The following is a 12,817-nucleotide window of genomic DNA, read 5'->3' as shown; positions in this document are numbered from 1 at the left end:
TAACTTAAAATTAATTATTATGCATTTTAAATTTGGCTTAATGACACGTATGATTAAATTGCTCAAGTATCACGTTTTAAATAAATAAATTTAAAAAATATAATACGGGCAAAATAGAAAAATAAAATATAAAAAAATAATTCTCCCCTTAAACTCAGTCGCACAGATTGTAAACAAAAAAACATCAAATGAAAACAATTCTTTCTAACTTGCACGTAAATTTATAGTGTTTGAAATAGCTTCAGAAAAAACATTAATTTTTCATGGTATTACCATGATTTAGTAAGGTAGAATCAGTTCTGTATTATCCAAATACACTCTCGACGCTAAATAAATTTGACGAATGTGTAGTAAATGTTCGAGCAAATATGCATGTGGTGTTACAACCACGTGCTTCGATGCATTGATGGTTTTTATTAGACATCCTTTCAAAATTCACTGTTCTCAAGCAAGTGAAATTCATTATGGTCAAATACATCTTAAAAACTAGTTACAAGGTGTCATGGTCCTTGAGACACAAGCTACATGAAAGGACACATAATAAAAACATGAAATTAGAGATTTCACAAGTAGAAGTATACTTTGCAGTTACATGTAGACCTCCATGCCGATAAATTTGGAGGATTGACATAGAGGACAGAAACTAAGCTTACTTTCACAATCTTTACAGAGGCAAAGATGCTTACAAGGTAACAAAACCATGGTCACTTCATTGACTCTGCAAGCCTTGCATGTCATCATCTCTTTCATGTCGGTGTTCTCCCTCGAAAGCAGATGAAAATCGAGGGAACGGCCGTTGCAGCAAGAAGCTGTATCGTCGACCTCACTGTCACCACATCCTTCTTTACTATCTCTGCTTTGGACATATGCTTGCTGAAGGTTGAACTTGAGAGCAGCAATCATATTTTCATTATATCTTGCTCGCTGTTGCCACGAACCAGCTTCCACAGTCAACTGCTCCATTTGATCTTCGAGTTCAATGTTCCTCTTGTTGATGCTTTCTACCATAGCTTCTTTCTCGCGAAGTTTCTGAAGGACTTTGTCTTCAATTAGTGAGACACTCTGAAGCTGTGTTGCCTGAACCTTCTCCAAGACTGCTTGCCGCAAACGTCCACCCTATTAGAAAGGAGAATATTAATTAGTGTTGCATCTTCAAAGTAGAGAAAGTTTTTTTTTCTCAGTTATACAGATGCCAAATCAGGCTAAAAATACAAGTTCCAACACAGTAAAAAAAGGCATTTATATTTGAACATTGAAGCAATTACTGAAAAGAAAAACAGTTTATTGATACTGTCATAAACTCAGTGCAGAATAAGAGAAAATGATGAAGCTTGATCAGATTTCTTTAATAATTCAACCAGTGATGCATACATATGATACACATTATTCAATAACAGCAAGAGGCAAGAAAAAGGGAGATTACTCTCCAGCATGAGTAAAAAATTGAGCATGTCACATATGATGCACATCTTTTTGATAGCATGAATCAACCTCACTAATCATAAATATTTTTATAAAATGTTATCAGAGAAGTGGCACCTGAGAGGGAAGCGGTTGGATTTAAAAGAGGAAAATCAAGGAAAGTGGTGAAGAGAAGGGGGCAGAACGCTGCCGAAAAAAAAAACAAAATGCGGCTGATTTCTTGAATGGCTTTGCGAGTTGGTTTGGTAAGTAAAATTTGTAGATCTGGAGAAGAGGGAGGAAGAAGAGAGAAAGAAAGGGGAGGTGGAATGCTGTCAGGGAAAACGAAATGCCACTGCCCGCACATGGCGGTCCGCGGCAATGGGCGTATGAAAGAGAAAGATGAGGCAGAGGGTAAATAGGGAAAAGGGAGGGAAGAAATTAAAAAAGAAATGAATATTAGCCATCAATTTAGAAGACAGAGATCTAGTGGTGTTAATAAACTTGCACACGGTGGGAGACATGTGCAACTCTCCCACTGTAGCCGGCGTCTTAGAATAGATCTTACTTAAGGTGTATAATGCCTAGAATGGATGCAGGCAGATTCTTCATTTGATCATGATAATTCAGCACCATGTAATGAGAATTATGAATGAGAATTCTCTCAGGCTTCCATTTCCATATAACTTACATCCCACTCTAATACGTATCTCCTTTAATCATATAAGGAGAAAACAGAAAGTGCATGCTTCATACAAATTACACAATATTAGCGACAGAAGAAATACTTACATTAGTCTAGTGCAATCAAACACTTAAGAGATCCAATTATCAAGTATCAACAATAGAAGATACATCAGGTGTGCATAAATAATGAGTTCTATACTCTAATCATGGAGGAGTCTATCAAATCTCGTAATAAATGGGTTTAACTTATAATAGTTTACCTTGAAGGCTTGAACAAGTAACCAATAAAATGGCAAACTAGACATCAAAACCAAAGCTTACCTGCACTTTGAGAAATCTATCTATCTCTGCATCCTGCTGCTGCAACTCACGCTCGATGTCATCACCGATGAGTGACAACAAAGCTGAGTCTCCAGTGGATGTCAGGCGAGTATTGTCTAGTGACAAGCCCAACCCAGTCGACACTGATCGTGGTTGAAGGAAATCAACAGAAGATATCTGAGAATTGTTCTCCAAAAAATCCTGTTCTTTTAGTCTCTTCCTCTCTGGCTCCAAACCATAATTCCATTGCAATTGCAAATCAACTCCACCATCACTGCCATCAGCAGGAGGAACAGGACCCGGAGCAAACCCAACAACATGAACTAAACAAACAGAAACAAAAAAAAAACATCACACATAAAATCTAGGACTTAACTTACTATGTCAACCCCACAACAACCCCATAAGAAATGTTGAGGAAAAACACACAAAATACTTCAAAAATCTAAACTTTCCAGGGGTTGAATCATCATACGACACAAAAGATACAACTTTGACTCAAAATGACCAAAAGGGTACCACCAACAAACCTAGCTAGGGTCATTTCCCTAAGAGTTGAGATTTTCGAGAGCATTGAACCCATGTAAAAAAAAAAAAAACAAAAGAACCAAAATTGAACAAAGGGAGGGTAAAGATGAAGAATTTACATACATGGAGGAATGTAGGGTGGATGTTGGGATTGATCTTGCAAATCAGTAGGGTTGTAAAACGCCACCTGCTGTGACATCTGACCATCGATTGTTTGCAGATTTCTGAAAGCAAAAGAAAACAATAAAGGGGGTAAATATAAAGAAAAGCAAAGAAGATTCAATTGCAAAGAGAAATTGTAAAAATAAACAAAATATCAAAAAGGGTTGGTAAAATGAAGGGTGGAAAGGAAGGGAAATGGTTTGGGATTTCAATAATAAAAAAAATTGAGAGGGTACTTAGATTAATAACCTGAAGGATTTGTTTTGTGGCTGTTGTTGCTGTTGGGTTTGGTAGTGCTGTTGGAAGTGGTGCTGAGGAAAAGCCATGGATGAAGAACAACAACACCGAGAAATGAAAATGGAAAGGAAGAAATGACGAGGTGGTCGACGCAGAAGTTTCTTTTAATTTCCACACTTGCCCCTCATGCTTCTTTTTTTTATTATTCACTCATAAAATAAAACGTTTGAATTAACCCAACTTTGAGAATCTGGCCCAAAATAAAAACCGAACAACATGTGCTTCTTAGACACGTTTAGGTAAATATTAATTAAATATTTGTTTGATATTTTTTTTTATTAAATAAGAGCTTAATCATAAGTTAAGTTAAAAATAGTTTATTTTGATAAACTCTTTATAAAGCTTAGAGAATCTCTAAAGTTATGGGGCAACTCATCAACTTTATTATTTATAATTTTTATATGATTCTTAGTGTGACACATCAGTTTTTTTGTAACTTCATTAAACTTGGGCAGTCATTTTTTTTAAATGATGAAATTCTAATTCTGATGAATCCCATATACATCTTTTCTTTTCTGATTATTATGTATCTGTCCCTTAAATGCAACTATCCCATTTACGTAAGTATCACTTCAGCTAGCTCTAATGGTACGACCCAGTTTGATATCATTGTTCATTTGTTAAAACAAACATGAGCAATATCCATTCAAGAGTTATTAAAATAAGCTAGCAAAAATTAACGGAAAAGTTATATGGCATGTTTGGTTTCACATCATAAATGTGATTTTTTACATTTACTGAAAAGCTAATAATTTATCATTTTTACATTTCAAACGTAATTTCTTACTACTCACCGCGATTTCAAACACATATATCAGTCATTCTCATAAATTAAAATGAACTTTTTCAAACACCACCTTAAGATATATATACATTTACAATAAAATTCAGCTCCGTAAGATAGTAAAATGCATTTACAAAAGTTAGTTTACTTTGAGTGTTGTAAAATAATTCACACAAAAAAATGAACAATGTATAGCCCACATGCTTAAGGGAAAGCTCGGGTTTCAGAATTGTGAACAAATCGATAAACTCGTTCACAACACATCTTACTGTAGGGTGAGGACCGCGTCTGAACTTAGAGGTAGAGGTAGTGATGATGGAACATGATTATTGATCATTAGTGTAAAGTGATTACTACCATAGAAGGAATTTAACCTCTACCTTCTGTGTCTTTTCTTCAACATGCATGCGTGCCTTAAATCTTCATCTCATGCTCCAAGTCTTTTTCATTCCCGACACTACACAAACTCCTTCCTAGCTAGGTAAGAGGGTTACTCATTGCATGTTTTTTTCTTCCATTATAGTATTATTTGTTGCCAACAGTTCATGCTTTTCATTGTAAGGTCACATGCTTCTTCTCTTCTTTCTCTTGATGTTCTTTTGTTTATGACAATGACAACTTTAGATGGTAGTAATTTCATTCCTTCCCTCCCTCCATGCTAATTTTATAATGATTATTTGAAAATTCTGGAGATATAAGATTGATCCGGTGGTTGAAAAAGAGTGAAGGGAGAAGAGAGGGAGGAGAGGTTGCAGCCTATCAACTGACATTTCTGACAAAACTAAACTAACATTTGTGGATAAAAAAAATTATCCACCAACTCTTTTGAGATTGTACAATTGGGGTGGTGGCACGGCAAAACAAAATCGTGGCCGATCCCACGTTGAAGCTAAAGCAACACATTGTTGCTTCTCAAAATTTACAGTGACACCACGGTTTTTGCTCCCGAAATCGATTTCTTGTGGTATCCAAACACACACAGATTATAACAAGCCTAACAACTTAAAGGATAACCGAAACTAATAGTTTTTTAACATTTGGCTTTGTTCTAGTTGCATTAGAGAGGCCCTGTGTAGTTGTGTCAACTTTAAATGGAAATTAATCAGTATACAGTCCATGCAACACATTAACTGATATTATAAGGTAGGGTCATTCTTGAACCTAGAAAGTAGTGGCAAAGATCACAATATTGTTTTCTCCGCTCTAGCATATTGTACATCGATATGCAGTTTGTTAAATATATCTAATCATCCAAGAATATAACAGATCTAAAATTATCACAAGTCAGTCGCAACTTGTTGCAGAATGTTTCATTAGCTGCATTTTGCAATTGATGAAGTTATAAAATACTTGTACATTTTTATGCAAGTGTCAACAATGGCACAAAGATTGTGTCAAACTGCTACAAATTAAACTGCACCAGGAACAACCCAATGGAGTGTCATGTAGGGAGCAGATTTAAATGTAGATTATAATGCCTGAACAAAGCTACCCTTTTACGAGGTGACTTGCCATCTAAAAAAATCCTTTTATCCCTCAATGAAATCAAGCCGTTTAAGACACATCTGGAGAGGGTTTTCCCATCGTTGTTGTATCCATAAACAGTTGTGGCATGTTGCCGTAGAGTGCATCCTTCAAAATTGCACAAAGAAGAGTCGTTAAGCTTGACATATTAAGAAAAATAAAGTACTCATAATGACGAATTTGCACGTGATATATAGTTGAGTTTTTCAATTTATGATAGAGTTAAAAATAAATAAACTCAGCTATGTGTCATATCAAGATTGGTCAAAACTATAGATTCATAATGATCCTAGATCATATAATAATTTTTCCATCATTACAACTACGTAATATGATATTGAAAGGTTGAAGTATTGAACACAAACCTTAATAGAGGGATGAAAAGTGGATGAGGTATCCGAAGTTGCTATGTTTGTCACTGAGGGTACACCAATAGACTGATTTGAGATGCTGCATTGCTTTGGAAAACTAAAAGCATGCCGCACTAAGCTTTCATCATTTGAAGATGAGGCAATTGCACTGGTAGAATTATGAAATCCATTACTCCCATCAAGGTTCAATCCAGTCTGAGACATTATCATAGGTCTTAGTCCTCCTGGCAAAGACATTGGATGCAAGCTCAAACCATTTCTCATCATTAACATCTGCAGAATCAATCACAAGTACTAAAGTGACAATTAGTCATTGAAAGAGTAATGGAACCAAATAACCTAAATGTAGCATGACAACTTCAAAGCCTTTTCTTTTCTTTTTTCACCCTCAATTAACTAAAGTGAATCAGTTAATATTGAAGCCGCTTGAGCATGTGTTATAGGTTCAACATGTTCTACCAACTCTAAAATGTGTTACGAGATGTAATATAAGAAGCATTCACGTGTCTTTGCCTAACAACTTCAACTTTTAGGATAGTTGGTTCGTAGCATTAGTATCAAAACTTCGATTACCAAGTGGTCTAGAGTTTGATCATTGTTGTTTATATTCTTCTAATAAAAAATTGAATTTCAGTACAAGGTAAAATAGACCTAAGAATCATTCGTACTTCAAATGCAAGGGCTCTTGTTAAAACTGTAATATAAAAATCATACACGTATCTTCACCTAACAACTTAAGTTTTTGGAAAAATTGGTTTGTCACAAAATATACCAAAAAGAATTGAAACAACTTTAGAAGGACCACAATGGGCATTTAGTCTTTTGTTTCATTAACATTAACGGCACATGCCGTAGTTAAGGACAATGTGTAGCACAAAAATATTCAAGAGTTAACTGACCCTCTCAAGTTATGTAGCACTGTTGTAAAGTTTATCTTTTGGTGACTAACAAAAGAAACCCTCCATGCCAAATCATGGTTGAGCATGCGAACAAACAGTTATAATATTTGTTGTTTATTGATTCTGTAACTCAGCCTAGCAGAATGATATGTAGATTGCACTGCCCAAAACAGGTTTTAAAGTTCTCAACTGTTCATCTCATTGGAAAATCTCGATGAAAAATCCATTCTTTCGTTGATAGTAAAAAGGTATGAGGAGTGCTAACAACACACTATCTAACATAAATCAATTTATGGTTTAGGACCACCATGTGTCTATAGTCTCAACCAAAAAATAATTTCTCCTCTCTAATACACTTTGTTATTGGTAAAGATTTATTAGAAACTATAAAATTATGAGTAAGGCTCGTTAAATAAGAATTGAAAGGGTATTCCAAAGGTTGTGCTAGAGAATGTATTGTTAGCTCAAAAGTATTCATGAAAAGGAAAATCCTATTGTGAAATAAGTAACTAAATGCAGAGGACAAAAGAATGCACATGAGTCAAGTATAGAACAGAAGACATATCCAACTAGGGAGTGATAAGATAATATCACAAGCCGAATGAAAGAAAATTTACTTGCACTTGAAGCTGAAGCTGCTTTAAATATTCTATGGCCTCATCTAGCATTGAAGCTTTGTCTGTCTATCGGAAGCAAACACAAAGGACTCGTCAAGAAAAAAAAAATCTAAAAATAGAGAATATTATGTAAGATTAATCAACTTACTGAAGAGGAAAATGATTATAAATATATGTAGAGATATTGTACCTTGTTAGAATTTGGAATTAAATTCTGCAAGGCTTTCATTTTCTCGTTAATCCTACTCCTCCTTCTCTGCACACATCAAAATCATCAATCAGAACTAAGAAAAATAGGAAGGTTTCTCATAAAATTGAAAGATCAAAACAGAACCTTTTCAGACAAATTATGGAACTCTGCAGCTCTACTCCTCTTTGACGAAGAAGAACGTGGTGGTGGGACAGGTTTCGATGCCTCCACACTCTTCTATCAAAAACAAAAAAGAAATTTCCACTCACTAACAGAAAAAAGGCCATCCAAAAATGCAATTTTTGAATTTTCAAAAGATCTACCAAACTCTGTGTTCTAAGTTTCCTTAAAGCTTTGAAGCCAAAAACATATAAACTATCAGCAAGGTTTTAAAAAATAGTCTACTACTACGATTTTCTCCATAACATCAAGGTTTTTCTGAGTCTCCACAACCGCAATTGCGTTGACATCCGCCATATTTATCTGCAATTTCCTAGAATATTAAGGATCGCCACAAAAACGCGACCGCGTGACCGCAATTTAAAACCTTGACTATTAGTAATAGAGAATTTTGATGTTGAGCAAGTTTCAATTTTGATATTTAAATTGAAGAGTTGGGTTAAAAGGGTGTGTGGAAGTGATAAAACATTTTTTTTGTGGGGAAGCATAAAAAGAATTGGAAAGGCTAAGGAGTGGTACCTCAACAGAAAAAGAAGTGAAATCAGGGGTGTGTTGTTTGAAGGTGGTGGCATCAGAGGCAGGGATGTAATGATGGGGGTCAGACAAATTGAAATTTGAGGGAGAGGAAGGAACAGGGTTGTTGTTGTTGTTGTTGTTGTTGTTGTTGATGATGTTGTTGTTGATGTTGATGTCGATGGTGTTGTTGTGTGGGGTGAAATCAGGAGGTGAATGATTGGGGTCCATTCCTAGTGGGGGAGAATTATGGAGGAGTTGGCTGAACAAGGTTGAGAATTCTTCTGAATCAGGAGGAGGCAAGGCTCTTCCTACGTCACCAGCCATTGAACTTGAAAGATCAAACCAAAAACAACTTGGAGAGAGAGAGAGAGCGAGAGAGAGAGAGAGAGAGAGAAAATGAGAATGTTGATGTTGGTGGTGGTGTGCTCTGTTATGCTATGCTCTGCTCAGCAAGCTTGCAAATAGTAGCAAATAGGAATAGGACAAGAGGATTTTGTGTAAGCGGGATTAACGTTTTAAATTGGCTTTATTACACTGTTTTGTTTGTACGAGGTCGTTTACTGTTGTCATTACAATTTGATTACTCTCTCTCCCGCCTCTATTATCACTTCCCTTGCTGCATATTTACATGTGTTTCTCTTAAAATTTAATTAGAACTTGTAACACTTCCATTTTTTAATATAAATAATAAAAATCTCTGGGTTTTTTTTAATATAAGCAAATTTTAATTAACAAAGTCTTATTTAATAAGATTATCCTCAAAATATCCTTCAATAAAAAAATGTTTGATATCAAATTTCAATTAAATATATATATATTTTTTTAAAATAGCATTTTTAAACTGAGTAACTCACTTTACATAATAATATGCTCACCATAATATACACCAAAAAAAATTACTCACCATAATATATAGTAAATGATTTAGTTATTAATAAGAAAATTAACAGATAATTTTTAAATAACTGTGATAATCTATTTTATCTTTCTTTAGAGAAATCAAGTCTATTTAATGAATAGTATTTGGTAACATGGTGAGATCAAACTCACTATAAATTTCTGAAACGACTAGTGGTTGTTTTTGTGTGGATTTCAACATAATTTTATTATCATTTTCGATTCTTATTGCTAATTTAAACATTTTTTTATATCATTCATTTATAGATGGTGTATAACAAGTTTATTAACTTTTTATAATTATTACTTAAAAAGAATCACATTTGATATGATTTCTAATTTATTGATAATGTATGGAGAATTAAACTTTTTTCTTTCTCTTTTATTTAAAACTAAATAAAAGTCGTGTATCTATATGTTGGTGGTTATAAAAGGGAAGATCAATGTACTGCTAAACAATTTTAGTTATGTAACATGAGAGCACAAAGTCAAACTTAAACGAATGGTAAAATTCTTGGCTCGGTGATTTCTACATAAAAGAAAAGTTATTCAGATATCGCGATACATATTTTTCATTTAAAACATGTTATTGAAATTAATTTAAACAAATCAATCGTATTTAAATATTTAAAATTAGTGTTTAGGGTATTTTTAAATTAAAACTAATTTTACCGACTTGTAAATTAAAGAGACACTTAAACCAAAATTCATAAAGTTTTTTTAGTGTGCACAAAAAATCATAATTTGTTCATATTTAGTTGAACCTATTATATACCTTAGTATCTCATAAAAAACGTGTATTCATGTTGATGCATATATATATAATTCGTACTCAAAATTCGCAGATTTATTTTAAAAGATTTTTTTTATCTCAATACGAAGATGGGCATCAATGATTGAATTCGTAATAAAATAAATACGAACTCACGTATCAAAAATGTTAATTTATTGTGAATAAGAAAAATATCATTGGTAGTCTGCTAAGTTATTTTCTTCCAGAAAAAACTACTTATTTATTGCAGTGTCAGAAACAGTTAATTGGCGTTAAGTATTTTATCTTGCCGTGTTGAATTTTGTTGGTTGTATAATTAGTTTGACCATGGATTTCCAATGCTTAACGCCTTAACCTGCCAGAAAGTTCAGAAATTAAAGTGAAGAAATAAATAAAAGAATATATCGAAAAAAATTTAATGTTTATACACGGTTAAGTAAAAAAATAATTTTATATTATCATTTAATTATAAATTATTATTTAAATTATTTTAAAATAATTATTTTAAAAATTAATAAATTTATTATATATAATAAATTATGATCAGATAATTATATATAAAAATTTACAATGTTGATACATAATCATTTTTTCTCAAATGAAAAGAAGAAAATTCAAAAGTCAAAAGACGTCATAGTAATCTTCACCGTCTTATCCAACCAAACGAGACCAATTTATTATAGAGCCAAAATGTGCAATTCCCGAGGCTACTTTTGGTAGCGTGTTTGCTCAAAAATTTTCCCAATACAAAACACCTACTACTTTTTTCCCCCTCTATTACTTGTAAATTTTTCAAAAAAAAAAAAAATCAAGCAAGGAATTTCGGATTTGGTCTTTGGCTAGTAGTTTAGATACTTTAATAACGAGTAATAAAAACAAAATAAATGATGTTATCATGCTATGATTTGAATTTTTTATAATTGAATCAAATTATTGTTCATCTCATATTTGTATTTTTTTTGGATAATATCACATATGTTTTAAATTAGAGAGAGAATATATTTGGATGAAATAAAGGAAATAATGGGCTTGAATGCCAATGAGTTTACTAATGGGCCCTTTGCCATTCCCTTTATGGTGACTGGTGAGCAGTATTTGATTAACTCCTCCCAACTCCCAAAAAAACTAATATTGTATTTTAATATACTACTATTACTACTTGTAAGATACTCCTTAAGTAGTAATTCGGTTTGAAAACCTTTATCTAAAAAACGGATTTTGGTTGATAAAAAAATACTTAATTCAGATAGTACATGTCTAATTCTTCTTACAAATATGTTAGCCAGTTATATAAGAAGTAAAAACTACTTTGTTTTGTAAAAAAAAAAAAGAAGTAAAAACTACCAATTGATGGGTGAATGCCTGTCTTTTATCTCTCGAAAAAAATAAAAGCTGTCTTTTATCTTTTAAAAAAATATGAATAATAAATTAGAAAAATATAAAGTTTATTTTACAGAAACATGTATTTGTTTTGCTTTGACGAACTCAGTTTGGTACGAATGAACAATTCTATTTTTATTTAAAATGAAATTTTTAGATTCAACTCTCGTGCATATAAAAAAATCTCACTAGAAAAACTAGTCTTGCAATATTATATTATATATTTTCACCTCAAATAAAATTGTCTGTAATATGAAAATATTTGCAATCCTAAATGAAATAAAATTACAATATTTTTTTATCAGCAAAGTTACAAGAATATGACCGATACGCATTCAACTGTATGCTTTTACTGCTAAAGCAACAAAAAATTAGACATCTTTTTTTAGATAAATTAGACGTCTTTTGTATTGTAATTAGTTACATTGTTATTGATATATTCATTAATAATTTAAAAATAAAGAATTGGGTTAATGTTCCTTATTCTACCAAGCAAAACTTACATGTATTTTCATAAATAATATGGATATATGGGACTAAGCGGATTAGAACTAGTTAAAACGTCTGTGTATTTAAATGTGAGCTTATTTGGCTCGATCCATTTAATTCACAGGTTAGATGAGTTTGGTTCGCGAGTTAACAAGCCAACCCTTGCACTAAATATTTTTTTAATGTTATTTATTATTTTATATTTTACACTTTTATTTACTTAAAACTACCTCTTGTGGTTAGGATCCTTAAAATTTTAGATAGCTAATACTTGGTGTTTAGTATATTTGACCTCTTTCTTAGAATTTTTATATTTATATTTTTTTATATAAAAACAAAGATATTTAAAGAATTATATTTTATTTGATGCTTAAGTGATGCAACAAAAGTTTTATTTTAAATTTTACTATTTCATTAATTAAGTTTTATTTTAAATTTTACTATTTCATTAATTATTGTATGTTTTATTATATTTTTCATTAATCTTATGTTACATATTTTGTATTTCTAATTAAAAATAATTTATTTTTATCATATTTTAATAATTTTTTATTTGGTTTACAATTTTTAATTTATTTTTTTATTATTGGGCCTGCGAACCAATTCAATTTTTAAGTTTGAAGCCCACATTGCTAAACAAGCCTTTTCTAATTTCATTCTAATATACAATTGAGCTTTTTTACAATATGAGGGAAACTCTTTCTTTTTGTACCTCTTCAATCTTTCTCTTCAAATCCTTTTTTTTTTTTGGCAATTTTATAATACCTAAAATACCTATCTCTTCTTCCTAAAGTGAACCCCT

General features: G+C 32.1%; 2 protein-coding genes across 3 annotated transcripts; both read right to left on the bottom strand.

Annotated features, from left to right (window-relative positions):
• Window positions 1-355: 355 nt before the first annotated feature.
• On the bottom strand, window positions 356-3,524 carry LOC114391393 (probable BOI-related E3 ubiquitin-protein ligase 3). Its single transcript, XM_028352394.1, has 4 exons — window positions 3,349-3,524; window positions 3,061-3,161; window positions 2,410-2,732; window positions 356-1,116 (listed from the first exon to the last, which is right to left on the bottom strand). The coding sequence occupies exons 1-4, from the start codon at window positions 3,423-3,425 to the stop codon at window positions 589-591; spliced, it is 1,029 nt and encodes a 342-aa protein (XP_028208195.1). The 5' UTR covers window positions 3,426-3,524; the 3' UTR covers window positions 356-588.
• Window positions 3,525-5,288: 1,764 nt separating this feature from the next.
• On the bottom strand, window positions 5,289-8,925 carry LOC114392903 (transcription factor ALC-like). 2 transcript variants are annotated; one of them, XM_028354156.1, is made up of 6 exons: window positions 8,481-8,925; window positions 7,926-8,015; window positions 7,782-7,847; window positions 7,592-7,657; window positions 6,070-6,348; window positions 5,289-5,812 (listed from the first exon to the last, which is right to left on the bottom strand). In XM_028354156.1, exons 1-6 carry the CDS (start codon window positions 8,799-8,801, stop codon window positions 5,735-5,737), a joined length of 900 nt encoding a protein of 299 aa, XP_028209957.1. In that variant the 5' UTR covers window positions 8,802-8,925; the 3' UTR covers window positions 5,289-5,734. The 2 variants fall into 2 exon arrangements, with proteins under 2 accessions (XP_028209957.1, XP_028209956.1); XM_028354155.1 differs by having other exon boundaries at window positions 7,926-8,018; window positions 8,481-8,924.
• Between the last annotated feature and the right edge of the window lie 3,892 nt (window positions 8,926-12,817).

The sequence above is a fragment of the Glycine soja genome, chromosome 17, assembly GCF_004193775.1.
Source record: "Glycine soja cultivar W05 chromosome 17, ASM419377v2, whole genome shotgun sequence".
Lineage (NCBI taxonomy): Eukaryota > Viridiplantae > Streptophyta > Magnoliopsida > Fabales > Fabaceae > Glycine > Glycine soja.
The sequence above is the reverse complement of the archived record's forward strand: the minus strand, read 5'-3'. Positions and strand labels throughout refer to the sequence as shown.